Source organism: the organism of the source record quoted next, unplaced genomic scaffold (assembly GCF_019419815.1).
Source record: "Pyrus x bretschneideri cultivar Hongxiangsu unplaced genomic scaffold, Pyrus_bretschneideri_v1 Contig55, whole genome shotgun sequence".
Lineage (NCBI taxonomy): Eukaryota > Viridiplantae > Streptophyta > Magnoliopsida > Rosales > Rosaceae > Pyrus > Pyrus x bretschneideri.
In genome coordinates, this window is record NW_025999793.1 from 2514221 (window position 1) to 2533137 (window position 18917).

An 18917-nucleotide genomic window follows, 5' to 3' on the forward strand; every position below is an offset into this window, starting at 1 on the left:
AAAAAGCTTCAACCACTCAAGTTATATACACAAATGAAAAAACTTCAACCACAGTAGAGAAATATTTTAGTCCATGTTAAACTTTTATTTGTGGCCTTGCTTATTATTGTACTTATTAACAATTACTACCATGTCGAGGCAAGTTTCTTTACAACAGGACCAATAAAAATGATAACTTATTACAATGTGGTATTTATTGTTGAACCCAAACTGGGACCATAACTGTTTATGACTATAAATAGGGTAAATTACACTTTACCACCTCTGGTTGGGGGTCTATTACAATCGCATACCACATCTTCAAAACATTTCTCTTTCATACCTCACCTACTATTTTATTTCAATATAGTACCTCCGTTACATTTTTCATTCATTGATTCGTTAAGAGCTGACGTGGCTGCCATAGTTATGCCACGTGGCCACCAAATTTGTGCAACATGGAAAATTTATTTTTATTCATTTTAAAATAATTAATTAAAGAAAATTTATTTAAAAAAAAAAAAAAAAACCATAACCCATCATCTTCCCCAAGACACCCCATTCCCTGCAACCTAAAACCCCTATCCTACCCCACCCACCCCACCCCATCCCTACCTCATCCAATCGCCACCTCACCCGTAACCCCCCACCCCGTTCCACCGCAACCCACCCCACCGAGACACACAGAGGTTCCCCTATGGAAGCGAGGGTTGCAGAAGACACAGAGAGGTGCCCCTATGGAGACAAGGAGAAAAAGATGGGTTGGGTCTTGTAGCTACTTTCTCCTTCGCAGCCCACTTCCCTTCTCTCTCTCTCCCTCTCTCTCTTCTGTCTCTTTTCTTTCTCCCTCTAGAATTCCCTTTACTTTGCCCTTCCTAAAACCCCCACTCCCTCACTTCATCTCAGGAATTCAATTCCCCCTTTTGATTTCGGGGTTTTGGGTTGAACAACTGGGTTTTTTAGGGTTTGGGGTTGGGTGGGGGGTTGCAGGGGAGCTGCAGATAGGGCCGTGGGGGGGGGGTTTGCGGGGGAGGTGGGTGTGGGGTGGGGTGGGGTAGGGTTGGGGGGGAGGTTGGGGTGGGGTGTGATGGGAGGTTTAGGTTGTAGGGAAGAGGGGGGTCTTGGGGAAGAACATGGGTTATGGGTTTTTTTTTTTTTTTTTTTTTAACTTTTCATTAATTAATTCTCTTTAAATGGATAAAAAAATATTTTTTTGCCACGTGGAACAAATTTGGCAGCTACGTGGTACAATTGTGGCAGCCACGTCAGCTTTTAACGGATCAATGGATGGAAAATGTAACGGAGGTACTATATTGAAATAAAATAGTTAGTGGCGTATGAAAGTGAAATGTTGTGAAGATGTTGTATGCGATTGTAATAGACCCCAAACCTGAGGTGGTAAAGTGTAATTTACCCCTATAAATAAGTTATTCCTTTATAGGGAGAGGTTTTACTGTAGCATTCACAGCTCTTATAGCTTTTTATTGAATTATTGAATCTCAAAGAATACTTACATTATTTAAAGGAAACACAAATGCAGAAGGAATTGAAATACAAATACATAAACAGCAAAATTATCCACTTAAATGTTTATAATGAACAATAACTTTCTTTTAATTTCTTCAATTCTTCTTAAGCAAATTTTTGAACCAGTGTGCTGAGAGTTTTGGGTGTCTTTTCAGCCCATCATTATAATCCACGTAGTTTAATCCAAATCGGACGGTGTATCCAGAAGCCCATTCAAAGTCGTCCAGCAATGTCCATGGAAAGTATCCCTTCACTTTCGCACCATTTCTGCACACACATACACAAATGTTCAAATGGATAAGGTCAAAATAATGATCAAATAACCATAACTTAAGAAGGATAGGCAGCATATAGCCTTAATTAAATTGTTAATAACTACTTACTTGATCGCCGCTTGAAGGTAACACAGGTGACGGTAATGGTAGTCAATTCTACTGGTATCATGAAGAGCCTCGTCAAGTGATAGTTTTGGATTATTCAACTCTGATACACCTACATACATATTATTGCACAAAAAATTAAATTTATTTTTTCCTCTAAAAATATAAAAAAACGTGTAGTTTCATTTTACACCATTATAAATATGTGAAACTTTTGCAAATAATCAAGGCTTAAAAGTATGTATTACATACCATTCTCAGTAATATAAATGAGCGGATCATTATATTTTTCCTTTGTGTAGAGTACAAGATCGTGAATTCCTTTTGGATATACATATAACCAATCTGAAGCAGCCTGCAACACCGTTTCAAGATAATACGTAAATGTTGGGGAAAAAAACTAATCCTCCAAATGCAAATAGCTCGAAATGATAAATTTGATGTATACCTGTGGACCAATAAGTACTCCATTAAGCTCAGCTGACAAAATATTTACAAACATTAGAATACAATTGGTGTAAATATTAGAATATAATTAATATAATTCAGAAGTTAAACTTGGTCAAGAAGAACAAAGAACTTAAGCTATTCAAAGTAAGTTTCCCCTGGCACTCACTCGTAAGATCAGCTTGAGGATCTGTTACGTAGCTTGCCGGTTGTGAATTGTTCTTAGGTGTACTAGTTGCGTATCTAGCAGTATAATAATTTATTCCAAGAAAATCAAGCGATCCGTTTAGCAACTTGGATTGTTCTTTTGTGAATTTTGGCAATCTTTTTCCAACAATTGATCGCATGGTGTGTGGATAGTCACCAGTTATTAATGGGTCCAAAAACCTACAAAACATGAAAATTCCAAATATAAGCCTAATTATAGCATTATATACAAAGAGTACTGCTAGCTAGGTAGTGTGAATGTTACAAGTCATAAGTAAACATGTAATTGGGTTTATATATAATTTAACAAGACACTTGCCATCCAAACATAAAATCCAAAGATCGTAAGGCAGCATCTCTGTCTTGCTTTGACTCCAAAGCAGGCTCAAACCAGTGTGACACCAATGTTATTCCTATCAAGCCTTTCTGAGATGCCTACGCAAAAATATGAATTTTGGTTGAATAAATAGGAGTTATAGAAAAAGATACAACCTTTAGATTATCTTACTCCCGAGAGTATTCCCTCTTGTATTACAACTCAATAGTAAGGATTAATATAGAATTCTCAATTAGGAGCCAATAATTTGACCCGAAAAAAAAAAAAAAAGAAAAAGAAAAAAAAAACAGTTATTGAACCTGATATCTGTTCTTGTACAATTCTACAGCTGCTCCATGAGCAAGAAGAAGGTGGTGTGCCACCAAGTATGGTTCAATGGCTGAATCTCCACCGGTGCAGTTTAGGTTTTGCCAAGAAGAGCAGCGTCCCGGTGCGTAACTCCCAAGAGCATAACCCATATTACAAAAAGTATGGGGCTCATTTAACGTGAACCAATGCTTGACTCGATCACCAAATTCTTTATAACAAAGTTCTACATAGTCTTTAAAATGATCGCTGTAGATACAAATTTATGTTACATATATCATTATGTATTTTATCAAATTATCAATGAGAAAATAAATTTTGTTCACTTACACAATACGAGGGCTTAAGAAACCACCATATTCATCTTCTAAAGCTTGGGGAACATCCCAATGAAAGAGTGTTACAAACGGCTTTAAACCTGTAATACATGATTAGTAAAATCAAATTAAAAGTCTGATAGAATGATGTTCTAAAAAATCATGTAATAATTGTTTAAGGTAGGATGATTAACCATTGCGTAGGAGTTCATTGATGAGATTGTTGTAATAATCAATTCCTTTCATGTTAACGCCACCACTTAACGTTCCATCTAATTAGAACAAAAATAACAAGAAAAAAAATTAAGGGTTACCCAGTAGATAACTCAATCACATTACTTTAGTTAAAAGTATATAAAAACAATAATTTTCTTGTAGGAAAAATAATTCTTATGCACAATATTGACATTGGTCCCAACGAAATATGAGGATGTGGAGCAACTTACTTGGTAATAATCTGGACCATGAAATAGAGAATCTGTAAGCATCCAACTCCATATCCTTCATAATCCCCACATCTTCCTAGAATGACAAAAGTTTAAAATTAAATATTGAGGATCTCATTAAACATTGTCCCTTTTTTTTTTTTTTTTTAATTTATTTTTATATCTATATAAAGGCTCCAATTTAATATGTTAACATGTGCCCTTCAAGTATAAAGGGTCAAGAGACAAAGTTATGAGGTTCTAGACCTTATAGCGGTGATATTGATCTATAGCAACGTCTCCGTTACCGCCATCAGCAATTTTTTCTGCAGTTATTCAAAAACATAATGGTGAAATCCATATCATGTGCAAAGTACTTTATATGCTTGCACATTGACGAAGTATATAGGTATATTGTACATATCACATGACCACGTACTATTGGTCTCCCAACAAAGTGCATGGTTATTAGAGAGGTTGGAGTTTACTTGTCCTCACGAAGAAAAGAATGAGGTGCTATTTATACTCCTTTGAAATGAAGTAGCTAAAGTTTTCATATTAATTACCAATTGATTAAATCACAGACCTGGATGTTTGTGGGTGTAGGTATCCCATATGCTTGGTCCTCTTCCATCTTCTTTTACTGCACCTTCATACTGAAATACACACACATGCATATACGTAAGAGTACTACTACACACGCAAGGAAGATGTCAACATTATAATTCATGCATGGATGCTAACTCCATGTATAAAATACACCAAAAATATGGTAAATAATCCAGAAGATATATATATACTAACCTGGTAAGATGCGGAACCTGAGCCAAATATGAACCCTGGTTCAAAACTGCTGCGATTGAGAAATTCGCAAAGAACAGGTGGATCCGTATTAGTTCCTTCGCTATTTGTGAATGCAAAGCCAATGAGTAGCAGCACACCAAAGAGCAAAGATCGTGAATATTTCATTGCCATAACTTGGGAGTTTTGATATCGATAGAGATAATTAAGTTATCTCCTCCTGGAAGATTGCATGGGGTTTATATAGAGAAAGGGAGGAAGGGATATGGTGTCTACGTACTAGCTCATGAGAATAGTAAAGGGTTAGAATTTGTCAACAAAATTGGCTTTGAAAGTCCTAGTTTAAAGGCCAAGTCAAGGTCTGTAGTTTAAAAGAAAGCACATTTCAGGTGCCCAAAAGTTGCGTGCGTACGTAAAAGAATGGATAATCCTTGCGTTCCACCAATGAGGAATACACATATTCTACAAATTTTGTATCGTGATGGTTCAGTTTCTTAATCTTTATTTGAATATGAGATCATTTAGTCATTTAAATATATTAACCCAATCAACAGTATTAATACTAAGTAAAAGATTTATAATGAATTATTCATTTTATTGATATATTTGGATAACTAAACTCTCTTCAATTTGAATAGTTCTTTGTATATATGACATTCAAAATTAAGATTAAAAAATTAATAACTTGTACTATGTATATAAAAATACATTATTTATACAAAAAAAGTTATTCCTTGAGTTGAAAAGTAAGATAATGTACACAACTGCTCGATCAATCTCATCTTAATTTGAAATGATAAATCCTTGAGTTACCCTTGCGTTTTCCAGCAAAAGAAAACGTTAACTGCATTAGGAAACAAATAGTCATTTATCTTCATGTTTATATTATGTCTGTCCAACTGTTGAAGGCATAACTTTTGAAGTTCAATATGGTAGATTAGCTACAGAGAATTGTTCAAACAGTAGATAATTATTTGACTGAACAAAAAAGTAGAAATTTATGAACAAAATTCTTTACGTATGTACAGAACCGATAAAGATGAAGAATTTAGTCTTGATCTTTTTCTTCTTTTGAGAGTTTTAATGTTGAATTTGTCAACCCAGTGGTTTTGGAAATAACTAGGCTCTCAAGTTGGCTATTTTGCTCCTAAAGATTGTGAAAGGATACCATTGAAGTGGCTTTTAAGAAGGTTTGGACACCCTTCAAAGTATAGTAGTAACACATTCTTCTTGCTAGTACAAGAATGAGAATAGTAAAGGGTTAAAATTTGTAAACAAAATTGGCTTTGAAAGTCCTAGTTTAAAGACCAAGTCATGGTCTGTAATTTAAAAGAAAGCACGTTTCTTGCACCCAAAAGTTGTGTATGTAAGTAAAAGAATGGATAATCCTTGCGTTCCACCATTGGGGAATGCACATATTCTACAAATTTTATATTGTGATCGTTCAGTTTCTTAATCTTTATTTCAAGATCATCTAAACAAAAAGAATTATTTGAGTTTGAGATCGTTTAGTCATTTAAATATATGAACCAAATCGACAGTGTAGACACTAAGTAAAAGATTTATAACGAACTGTTCATTTTATTGATACATTTGGCGACTAAACAGTCTTCAATTTGAATAGTTATTTGCATCTATGATATTCAAATTAAGATTAAGAAATTAATAACTTATACTACAGAAATACATTATTTATAAAAAAAAATTTATTCCTTGGGTTGAAAAGTAAGATAATGTACACAATAGTTCGATCGATCTCGTCTTAATTTGAAATGATCAATCCTTGAGTTGCCCTTGAGTTTTCCAGCAAAACAAAATGTTTTCTGCATTTGGAAACAAAGAGTCATTTATCTGCTTGTTTATATTATGTCTGTCCAACTGTTGAAGGGCATAACTTTTGAAGTTGAATATGGAGGATTAGCTATAGAGACTTATTCAAACAATAGAAAATCATTTGACCCAACAAAAAAGTAGAAATTTATGACCATAATTCTTTACGTAAGTACAAAATCGATAAAGATGAAGAATTTAATCTTGACCTTTTTCTTCTTGTTAGAGTTTTAATATTGAATCCGTAAACCCAGTGGTTTTGTGAAATTGTCTTTCCACGCTAATTAAGAAGTCATCGAAATAGCTAGGTTCTCAAATTGGCTATTGTCCTCCTAAAGATTGTGAAACGATACCCATTGGGGTGGCTTCATCTTGGTAGTACAAGAAAATGATTAGCAGTTTCAAGAGACTCGTTTTTTATTAGCTTACATCTATTTATTTTGATTTAATATTTTTCATTTATATATATTTTTATAATTCAAAAACACAAAAGTTTGACCCCCCGCCCTCAAATTTTTCTAATTTTTTTTCAAAAAAACACAAAAGCAACAAGTGACAAAGCATATTGTATCAGACTACTTGTCTTCTTGTAGTTGGATCTCAAAGTTTTTGGAATGCACCAAATTCCACTTGAGCATCTAAATTTGGATCAATACCAGCAAAAACATATCGAAACTAGGTTCTAGCACCATGCCAAATGGAATTACTTTTTGTCCCATAATCCCCCACTACTACATATATCATGAAACGTGACATCTGTTTGTATTTTTTTTTACTCATTCGATTTTTTTTATGCATAACAAAATATAGCGTAACTGTATTTTTTAAAATATAAAATATTCTTCCTTTAAGTGTTCCTCATCTCTAATTTATAGAATTCCTTTTATCCATTTCTTCCTCTTCATCGAAAGATATATCTTTCAATACAATAGTTATATGAAAAGTGGATCTTTTTAAAGGATAACCTCGTCCTAGTGCCAAGGGCTTTAATTTTTTCACAGTTGCGTGTTAGAGTTAACCCCAGCCACAAGGACCACTCTTGTGTTATAACTAATATAAGTTAAAATTAGGTGACGCAATAAAATTAAAGAAGGGACCGACATTGAATTAAGAAAAATGACAGAAGAATTGTTATTTTATAGGTTAATAGGTTATTTATCATTGTCGTATTCCCCAAAGTTTATGTTTTGGAGTGTTTAAATTGTTCGAGTTAACGTAGCTATGTTCTTGTCAGTTTTGGCGCATAATGTATGGATTCGAAGGGAACAACGAGATTTACAAAAGTAAATGAGCACAATGGGGATTCGGCAAAGTAATCACGTCGAAATAGATAAAATATACATTTAAGAGCTTTAGGAAAATTTGATATTTGTTGTTTGTACCGTACTTCATCACTCCCGAAACTACCAATCACCGGTCAACTCCTTACCTTCAAGGGCCCATTGAAGAGCTCATATGGAGGCACCCTTGCTGAAGCACACGAGTTCCTTCCCAATCAAGAGACTATTCGCAACACGACACAAGTCAACATCAAAATAAAGATTCATCCTTTAGATTATCTTACTACCGAGAGTATTCCCTCTTGTAATACAACTCAATAATAAGGATTAATATAGAATTCATATTTAGGAGCCAATAATCTGACCCAAAAAAAAAAAAAAAAAAAAAAAGAAAAAAAAAACAATTATTGAACCTGATATCTGTTCGTGTACAATTCTACAGATGCTCCATGAGCAAGAAGAAGGTGGTGTGCCACCAAGTATTGTTCAATGGCCGAATCTCCACCGGTGCAGTTTAGGTTTTGCCAAGAAGAGCAGCGTCCCGGTGCACAACCCCCAAGAGCATAACCCATATTACTAAAAGTATGTGGCTCATTTAACGTGAACCAGTGCTTGACTTGATCACCAAATTCTTTATAACAAAGTTCTGCATTGTCTTTAAAATGATCGCTGTAGATACAAATTTATGTTACGTATATTAGTATGTATTTTATCAAATTATCAATGAGAAAATAAATTTTGTTCACTTACACAATACGAGGGCTTAAGAAACCACCATATTCATCTTCTAAAGCTTGGGGAACATCCCAATGAAAGAGTGTTACAAACGGCTTTAAACCTGTAATACATCATCAGTAAAATCAAATTAAAAGTCTGATTGAATGATGTTCTGAAAAATCATGTAATAATTGTTTAAGGTAGGATAATTAACCATTGCGTAGGAGTTCATTGATGAGATTGTTGTAATAATCAATTCCTTTCATGTTAACGCCACCACTTAACGTTCCATCTAATTAGAACAAAAATAGCAAGAAAAAAAAAAGGGTTACCCAGTAGATAACTCAATCACATTACTTTAGTAAAAGTATACAAAGAGAATAATTTTCTTGTAGGAAAAATAATTCTTATGCACAATATTGACATTGGTGCCAACGAAATATGAGAATGTGGAGCAAATTACTTGGTAATATTCTGGACCATGAAATAGAGAATCTGTAAGCATCCAACTCCATATCCTTCATAATCCCCACATCTTCCTAGAATGACAAAAGTTTAAAATTAAATATTGAGGATCTCATTAAACATTGTCCCTTTTTTTTTTTTTTATAAAGGCTCCAATTTAATATGTTAACATGTGACCTTCAACTATAAAGGGTCAAGAGACAAAGTAATGAGGTTCTAGACCTTATAGCGGTGATATTGATCTATAGCAACGTCTTCGTTACCGCCATCAGCGATTTTTTTTGCAGTTATTAAAAAACATAATGGTGAAATCCATGTCATGTGCAAAGTACTTTATATGCATGCACATTGATGAAGTATATACGTATATTGTACATATCACATGACCACGTACTATTGGTCTCCCAACAAAGTGCATGGTTATTAGAGAGGTTGGAGTTTACTTATCCTCACGAAGAAAAGAATGAGGTGCTATTTATACTCCTTTGAAAGGAAGTAGCTAAAGTTTTCATATTAATTACCAATTGATCAAATCACAGACCTGGATGTTTGTGGGTGTAGGTATCCCATATGCTTGGTCCTCTTCCATCTTCTTTTACTGCACCTTCATACTGAAATATACACACATTTATATACGTAAGAGTACTACTACACACGCAAGGAAGATGTCAACATTATAATTCATGCATGGATGCTAACTGCATGTATAAAATACATTTCAGGTGCCCAAAAGGTGCGTGCGTACGTACGTAAAAGAATGGATAATCCTTGCGTTCCACCAATGACCAATACACATATTCTACAAATTTTGTATCGTGATGGTTCAGTTTCTTAATCATTATTTGAAGATCATCGAAACAAAAAGAATTGTTTGAATATGAGATCATTTAGTCATTTAAATATATGAACCCAATCAACAGTATTAATACTAAACTGTCTTCAATTTGAATAGTTCTTTGTATATATGATATTCAAATTAAGATTAAAAAATTAATAACTTATACTATACATATAAAAATACATTATTTATACAAAAAAAATTATTCCTTGAGTTGAAAAGTAAGATAATGTACACAACTGTTCGATCAATCTTGTCACGCCCCAATCCCGACATACGTCCAGAATTGACACGTGGCGTCATAAAAAATCTGTATCTATCATATCCCACCTCCGGGATATGGCCAAGCACAACTTAATAATCGAATCACATAGTTATTTTCGTATGCTTTATGGCTGCATCTAACCTCCCTGTTAGACTGCCTACGTACCCTAGACAGGGATCAAGCCATTCGTAGTTCGTCATGCACAAAAATTGACATATAACACAGTCCGATTAAGTCGAAAGGTATAACATTTCTCAATCAATCAATAGAACTTGACAAGCATGAAAATACTAGACTCAGGGTTACATAACAACCCATCTGAAAATCATGATTTCCCCTCCATCAATATATAGGCCATTATGTCACAACATGATACCGCAATTCACAACATATATCATTTCAAAGAACCAACGATGTATAATACCATTCTCTAGCCACATTTATCAACAAGTCTAGTCATAACAATAACCATGGTATCCAACATAACAATCCCACATGACGATTAACATATCCACTTCAACCCTCACATAAATTCCTCACGTTTCCCACAAAAATTCGCGTTTCATAGCGAGTAACATATTTAAGAATTAACAAAGAACATATTAATCTCTAGAAACATTAATCAACTAAAATACTCATGATAACTCCACTCGTATCCAACGTCATTCCACAATCACATCAATCAATAATGTCAACCATCACATCATCAATAACACATACAACAAGTCGAAACGCAAGGCTAGAGCAACACAATTCAGTTGAAGACTACATCTTTGGAAAAGGGGATTTTTGGACCGCACAACGGACCGAGGCTCCAAAGGGGATTCCGGACCATCACTCAACGGAATCCAAACAGAACTCAGTTCCAATCCACCCAACCGAATTGAACGGAAGTCCAAGAAACATAACAACGGCTCGAAGGAACAAGACATGATTCAAGTTACCCAATTCACGAAACTCAACGAAACGAAGCAATATTTGAGTAAAATCCACATCATAATGGGTCATCGGTCATTTACTAGACCTCACATCTCCCAAGCAATTCAATATGCATTACAATCATGTGTCATAACCATTTCCAATACCCAAGTTACATCACATTTCACTTCATCATACTAATCACTATACTTCCAACATTATATTTCAATACATAGCTGGTAACATATCAAGGAATCACGAAGTACAATATTAACATTTAATTACGTTAATCAATCAATGAGATAACATATCATTTCACGAATTTAATTAAAGAACTCTACATAATTCCCAATTTGGGTTAAGAATAATAACATGGTAATTCTAATTTATTTTCACAATATCTATTGTGGGTAATTCCCATCTACTCGAATTTCGGATTCTAAATCACCTTACGGAATGAACAAGAGCAAGGATTCCGGACCACTCAACAGAATCCAACAACATCGGGTTCCGGACCACTCAACGGAACCAAAATATCAAGCGGTTTCTCATAATCTACCCAGACCTGTCATATGTAAAGTCAATGCCAATATTATGGAATTGGTGCACTGGCAATTCAGGCACTCAGATAAGCTGAGAGGCTCGGGTGAGGGACAATAAAATAAGCATGTGATACAATAATAAACCCAACCATCAATCAAAATTTATAAACATTGAATATAAATCCTTCATAAGAAATTAATACCAAACTTTTGAAAACTCCGAGGGAGTCACCCAGACATCCAAAAGTTCATCCCAAACAACCATAACATCTCACACCCATATTCACATACACACAATGAAAGAAGAATTAGGGCAACACTGTTCATCCAAAGCCTACACCTTTGCAACCATCTCAAACTAAACTCAATGAACTAAGGTGGATACAATCCCGGACCATCACTCAACGGGATCATGGAGTAAGAGGGATTCCGGACCATCACTCAACGGAACCCAAACCAAGATACGATTCCTGACCATCACTCAACGGAATCGCGGAGTGGAGTAGGAAGGATTCCGGACCTTCCCTCAACGGAATCCAAACCAGGATACGATTTCGGACCATCACTCAACGAAATCGCAGAGTAGAATGTGTAACGCCAATCAATAAAACAAGACATGGATCAAGTTACTCAAGGTACAAAGACTCAATGAAACGAGAATGAATAATGACACGAGGGTTGAAACATGTTTCGAAGCAACAAACCCCATAACAATGGATTAAAGGTCCACTACTAGCTCTCGCATTTCATCACATCAATCCAATCATACAATACAAACCATATTTCCAATCCACAAGTCAAATCATACTTACTGAAAATAGATCACTGGCCACAAATAAAATAACACTTCAATAGAATTCACATTTAATTAACATGGGTCTATGGCGTATGTATATATATAATTCACATTTCAATATGCAATTCGAATCACTTTTCCACAATATTACCCATCCATAATCAAACCACATTTAATAAAATAGATCGATGGCCAATTATAAAAGAAATCACATTTTAATAGCTTAGTTTGGTTAGTAATGTGTGCTACTTGTATTTATACTCTTGATTGTACTTTTGTGTTCCGATTAGGCTCTTCAAAGGAACAAAATTAATATTATCTAAAGAAAGTACACTGATTATGGAATCTACCACTCCAATAATATCACTCAATTAGTAGTAAAGAAGATTAGAAAGGAAACTGGAAAAGAAAATAGGTGTGGCAAAAAAAGTACTCTACTTCTCCACAAAATCCGCAGAAAACAGCACTGTTAGACCAAGTTTAGGCTCCCATTGGGACATTCCAAACTAAACCAAATCATGTGATATTATATGGGTTTTGAAGCTTGTGTTCTGTACTTTAAAAGCATACAAAGTTTGTAGAAAACGGAGCTCTAAATTGGAAGTTATGCCAAAAGGAAATACGGAGTCTTGAAACTGGAAACCCAATTTTCTGCTGCTGTTTGGCAGCCCGCGACCCAAACTTAAAGAAGGTTTTGATCAACCAAAACTCAACGAAATTGAGTGAAAACAATTGGGTTACGATCATGAGCATATGTACTTTCGACACACTAAAAATTTTCTCCAAATGAGCACATAAAGGCCTAGAAATTAAGAGCCAAAGAAGGCTACTCGAAACTTGAGTTTTCTTTGCAAAGAAATCAATTTTCTGCAACTTACGTAACAACCCACTTCCAATTCATATAACACATCCCAAAATACTTTCCGGTAGTCCAGAAGTCATGTATACAACATCCAAAACTAGCAGACTCAAAATTAACAAGAAATTGACCTTTGAACCAAACCCTTGATCAAGAAATTTGATCTACACACCCAACAATTGAATCTTTGGAAACCAAGCTAGACATAGGTTCACATGGTCACTAGAAGGTATTTAAAACCTAGACAACACTCGTGAACAATCCCACGCACCACCACACGCGGTGGAAGCCAAGATGGAGGGTTTACAAACCCCGAATTTCAACATTAACTAGAGGAGCTCAAATTTACGTGGTAGCTAGAGCTCAACAAGGGAAACACTTTTCACAACTAGGCCGGCGATAAATTCTAACCGGAAACAGTCCAATTTCACCGGAGAAAACCGGATTTCTAGGTGTTCTAAACACCCAACTCTAAAATGAATACGAAAGCACAAACTAAGCATATCCACTTGAAGATTATGAAGAGTAGATGAAGTTTCATACCTCACTCGAAGGAAATCGTTGCCTGAATCGCCGGAAAGATGATAAATCCGCCGGCAAGGTCGTGGACTTTGCGACCTCGAACTGCACGGATGGAAAAAGAAATGGGAAAATATAAAATCACAGAGATGTAGAGCTCGTCAAGAGCTTTCCAGGGACACCAAGATCATCCAAAACGGAGCTCGGATGAAAAAGATACAAGCGGGTCAAGTGTGGTGGGTTTATGGGTCAAATTTCCCCCTAAAACGGTTTAGTGCAGTTTTCCTTCTTCCATTTTCTGAAATCCCCCCAATTTATAGCATTTTGGTAATATAACCAAAATGCCACCAACTTCAAACGACTCTAACTTCTCTGTTCGGACTCGGAAATAAGATCTGTTTACGCCTACGCGCTCATGGAATCGAACTCTACCTAACCAATTTAAGAGTTGACCGAAAAGGTCGAGAAAATTAGAAATGACTAAAGTACCCCTCACTTCGTTTTCTTAAATTTGGAGAAATAAAGAACTAGTTCCAATCAAATCTTCGAAATACGTCAACAATAAAATAAAATAATAATTTTGGGGACGGGATATCACAAATCTCATCTTAATTTGAAATGATCAATCCTTGCGGTACCCTTGAGTTTTCCAGCAAAAGAAAACGTTAACTGCATTAGGAAACAAAGAGTCATTTATCTTCATGTTTATATTATGTCTGTCCAACTGTTGAAGGCATAACTTTTGAAGTTGAATACGGTAGATTAGCTACAGAGTAATGTTCAAACAGTAGATAATTATTTGACCGAACAAAAAAGTAGAAATTTATGAACAAAATTCTTTACGTAAGTACAGAACCGATAAAGATGAAGAATTTAGTCTTGATCTTTTTCTTCTTGTGAGAGTTTTAATATTGAATTGTTAAACCCAGTGGTTTTGGAAATAACTAGGTTCTCAAGAATGAGAATAGTATAGTAGTAACACATTCTTCTTGCTAGTACAAGAATGAGAATAGTAAAGGGTTAAAATTTGTAAACAAAATTGGCTTTGAAAGTCCTAGTTTAAAGACCAAGTCATGGTCTGTAATTTAAAAGAAAGCACGTTTCTTGTACCCAAAAGTTGTGTATGTAAGTAAAAGAATGGATAATCATTGCGTTCCACCTATGGGGAATGCACATATTCTACAAATTTTATATTGTGATCGTTCAGTTTCTTAATCTTTATTTCAAGATCATCTAAACAAAAAGAATTATTTGAGTCTGAGATCGTTTAGTCATTTGAATATATGAACCCAATCGACAGTGTAGACACTAAGTAAACGATTTGTAACGAACTATTCATTTTATTGATACATTTGGTGACTAAACACTCTTCAATTTGAATAGTTATTTGCATCTATGATATTCAAATTAAGATTAAGAAATTAATAACTTATACTACAAAAATACATTATTTATAAAAAAAAATTTATTCCTAGTGTTGAAAAGTAAGATAATGTACACAACAATTCGATCTAACTCGTCTTAATTTGAAATGATCAATCCTTGAGTTGCCCTTGAGTTTTCCAACAAAACAAAATGTTTTTTGCAGTTGGAAACAAAGAGTCATTTATCTGCTTGTTTATATTATGTCTGTCCAATTGTTGAAGGGCATAACTTTTGAAGTTGAATATGGAGGATTAGCTATAGAGACATATTCAAACAATAGAAAATTATTTGACGAAACAAAGAAGTAGAAATTTATGACCATAATTCTTTACGTAAGTTCATAATCGATAAAGATGAGGAATTTAATCTTGATCTTTTTCTTCTAGATGGAGTTTTAATATTGAATCCGCAAACCCAGTGGTTTTGTGAAATTGTCTTGCCACGCTAATTAAGAAGGCATCGAAATAGCTTGGTTCTCAAATTCGCTATTCTGCTTCTAAAGATTGTGAAAGAATACCCATTGGTGTGGCTTCTTCTTGGTAGTACAAGAAATTGATTAGCAGTTTCAAGAGACTCGTTTTTTACTAGCATACATCTATTTATTTTGATTTAATATTTTTCATTTATATAAATTTTTATAATTCAAAAACACAAAAGTTTGACCCCCCCCCCTCAGATTTTTCTATTTTTTTTCTTTATTTGAAATTTTGGGGCTTACATTGAATTTTAATGTGTCTCACAACCTGAAAACTAATCCAATCCATAATGATATGCCAGAAAGTAGAACATTTTTGTTACCCGACCAACACTCAGGGGAAGCAAATACAACAGGCACACTAATCAGTAAGATTAATGAAGTAGCAATTAATGCAAAAACAGCCAATTGGAAAGCAATAGTCATGTTTCTATTCCTCCAATCTACCAACAAAAGAATTATACCATTTGATCCCTTTATTAGCCAAAAACTTGTACGCCTTATATACTTCTTTTGGGCAACCCTCTCAACAACTAAGAGATCCATTCGAGGAACAAGGGAAGGATCTGTACTTCAATTGAGATAATGAGAAATCATTTGACCTTTTTAGTTGGAACTTTAGGTGATTCTCAAAAAAGGATAGCGAAAAAAAATTATTCCTAGAGTTGAGACTAAAGGGAATGTTTAAACCAATGCTTCCATAGATTCGATCGTGGTTTACAATTATAGCTTTCATACCTATTTATTTGGGATCGTCTCCCGGGTAAGTAAAGAACTAGAGTCAAAGAAAAGGCAGTGATTCAAATCAAGATTTATCTGGTAACCCATCTAAAAATCACAAAAAGAAAATAAAAATGAAAAGCAACAAGTAACAAAGCATATTGTATCAGACTACTTGCCTTCTTGTAGTTGGATCCCAAAGTTTTTCGAATGCTCCAAATTCCACTTGAGCATCTAAATCTGGATCAATACCAGCAAACCATCTCGAAACAAGGTTCTAGCACCATGCCAAACGGAATTATTTTTTGTCCCATAATCCCCCACTACTATATATATCGTGAAACGTGACATCTGTTAGTATTTTTTTTTTAAGCATACCAAAATATAGCGTATCTGTATTTTATAAAATATAAAATATTCTTCCCTTAAGTATTCCTCAGCTCTGATTTATAGAATTCCGTCTATCCATTTCTTCCTCTTCATGGAAAGATATATCTTTCAGTACAATAGTTATATGACAAGTGGATCTTTTTATAGGATAACCCCGTCCTCGAGCCGAGGGCTTTAATTTTTTCACAGTTGCGTGTTACAATTAACCCCAGCCACAAGGACCACTCTTGTGTTATAACTAATATAAGTTAAAATTAGGTGACGCAATAAAATTAAAAAAGGGACCGACATTGAATTAAGAAAAATGACAGAAGAATTGTTATTTTATAGGTTAATAGGTTATTTATCATTGTAATATTCCCCAAAGTTTATTTTTTGGACTGTTTAAATTGTTCGAGTTAACGTAGCTATGCTCTTGTCAGTTTTGGCTCATAATTTTTGGATTCGAAGGGAACGACGAGATTTACAAAAGTAAATGAGCACAATGGGGATTTGGCAAAGTAATCACGTCTAAATAGATAAAATATACATTTAAGAGCTTTAGGAAAATTTGATATTTGTTGTTTGTACCGTACTTCATCACTCCCCAAACTACCAATCACCGGTCAACTCCGCACCTTCAAGGGCCCACTGAAGAGCTCATGTGGAGGCACCCTTGCTGAAGCACGCGAGTTCCTCCCCAATCCAGAGACTAATCACAACACGACACATGTGAACATCAAAATAAAGCTCCTAGAGTCCAAGATCAATCGTGGACAGGATCCGAAGACTTTCCTTATCTATAAAAGGAGACCGTTCTCCTACAATTAATTTCTAATGCCATTATTGTACTTAAACTCGTCCTTAGAACTCACAAATAATGATTATGCTTAAACCTATGTATTGTGTAAACTTTTCACTATTAATAAGAACTCATCTACCCTCATGGACGTAACCTAACTTAGGTTGAACCATGTACTTCTAGTGTTTGCTTCCTTACCTCTATCTATTTACATAGTATCCTCACTTGGTGATTGAAGCAACCTTACGAAGGTCACAAACTTGTCACTTTACATTGTTCCAAAGTTTAATTGATTTTGTGTATCAACATTTGGCGTTGTTTGTGGAAACGACAATAATTCCTACTCTCACCAGCTTTGTCAGACTGGTTTCTATCGTGCATGCACTGTCATTTGATAAGGCATCCCTCTCCAACATGGGAGCGAAGGAAGCTACAACATGCAGAAAAGCACCCCTTGCATGCCTAGCATGAGGCAGCGAATGAGTGAAAGGATCAAGCCTGCTCTTCGAAGTAAAGTCAAAGAGGTTAGAACTCAGAATAAAATAAAAAAAATGGCCATAGGGAATGAGATCCTTGAGGAACAATATTAGAATGTCTTCGAGATGTTTCGCGAGGCTATACAGACTCAGTCTCAAGAGCCATCGCTTTCGTGACTGCGGATCAACACATAGGTACCCACCAACGCAAAGATTCACATGTCTTTAACACGGGCATTCTTAATGACGAGAGGCCTTATACCCAAGATATTGATCAACACGAGACTTCTCTCAACCTAGCTGCTTTAAACCGAAGCAAGACAAGTGGAAGAAGACATCTCCTTGTAAAAGGAATGGAATGATCAACAGCTGGTTATCACGACTGTCAAGACCTCTTACGGCATCGTCAAGAAAAACCTATCCACATAAACTCAAGGATCATTGACCCAAGGGTCATCAAAGGAATCATTCACTTACCACAACCAAGGTCAACTACTAACCTAAGGAAGAAACGACAAGACTTAGAGGAACAAGAAGGTGTTTGAGACTTGGGGGACTTCCAACATGCATTTCCCGGAAGCTAGTATGGTGAATAAAAAAAAAAGCCACATACTCTTGACTAAACTTCCCCACTACCAATAAATGATGAAAACTACGAATGAGGGATCCAATAGTGCTTGACTCCACTGAGGACCGCCTTATCCTGCAGCTTCTCAAGGAATGAACAGACTAAAGGCCAAACGTCATGCCAAGGTACCTGACTAGAATCAGTCGAGGCCAGGCCCTCTAGCAAGAAGGATTTTTGGCACCCCTTTACAAGGTGAAACAAAACAGAAGCTTGGTTTGCTATCGTAAATTGGGAGGGAAGATCCAATTGAGCATATCCATCTCTTTA

The 18917-nt window shown here is 35.2% G+C and overlaps 2 protein-coding genes and 1 long non-coding RNA gene across 3 annotated transcripts; all 3 read right to left on the reverse strand.

Moving 5' to 3' along the window:
- Window positions 1-2130: 2130 nt before the first annotated feature.
- Window positions 2131-4018, reverse strand: LOC125470966 (beta-glucosidase 12-like). Its single transcript, XM_048570809.1, has 8 exons — window positions 3947-4018; window positions 3695-3772; window positions 3514-3601; window positions 3177-3432; window positions 2860-2975; window positions 2503-2720; window positions 2335-2366; window positions 2131-2241 (listed from the first exon to the last, which is right to left on the reverse strand). Exons 1-8 carry the CDS (start codon window positions 4005-4007, stop codon window positions 2131-2133), a joined length of 960 nt encoding a protein of 319 aa, XP_048426766.1. The 5' UTR covers window positions 4008-4018.
- A 493-nt stretch (window positions 4019-4511) lies between these two features.
- On the reverse strand, window positions 4512-4826 carry LOC125470991. The gene is made up of 2 exons (XR_007253327.1): window positions 4730-4826; window positions 4512-4581 (listed from the first exon to the last, which is right to left on the reverse strand). It is a non-coding gene; the product is annotated as an uncharacterized LOC125470991 (long non-coding RNA).
- Window positions 4827-8582: 3756 nt separating this feature from the next.
- LOC125470967 (cyanogenic beta-glucosidase-like) lies at window positions 8583-18188 on the reverse strand. Its single transcript, XM_048570810.1, has 8 exons — window positions 18172-18188; window positions 17897-18044; window positions 13780-13860; window positions 9560-9629; window positions 9241-9299; window positions 9017-9092; window positions 8768-8845; window positions 8583-8674 (listed from the first exon to the last, which is right to left on the reverse strand). The coding sequence occupies exons 1-8, from the start codon at window positions 18186-18188 to the stop codon at window positions 8583-8585; spliced, it is 621 nt and encodes a 206-aa protein (XP_048426767.1).
- Between the last annotated feature and the right edge of the window lie 729 nt (window positions 18189-18917).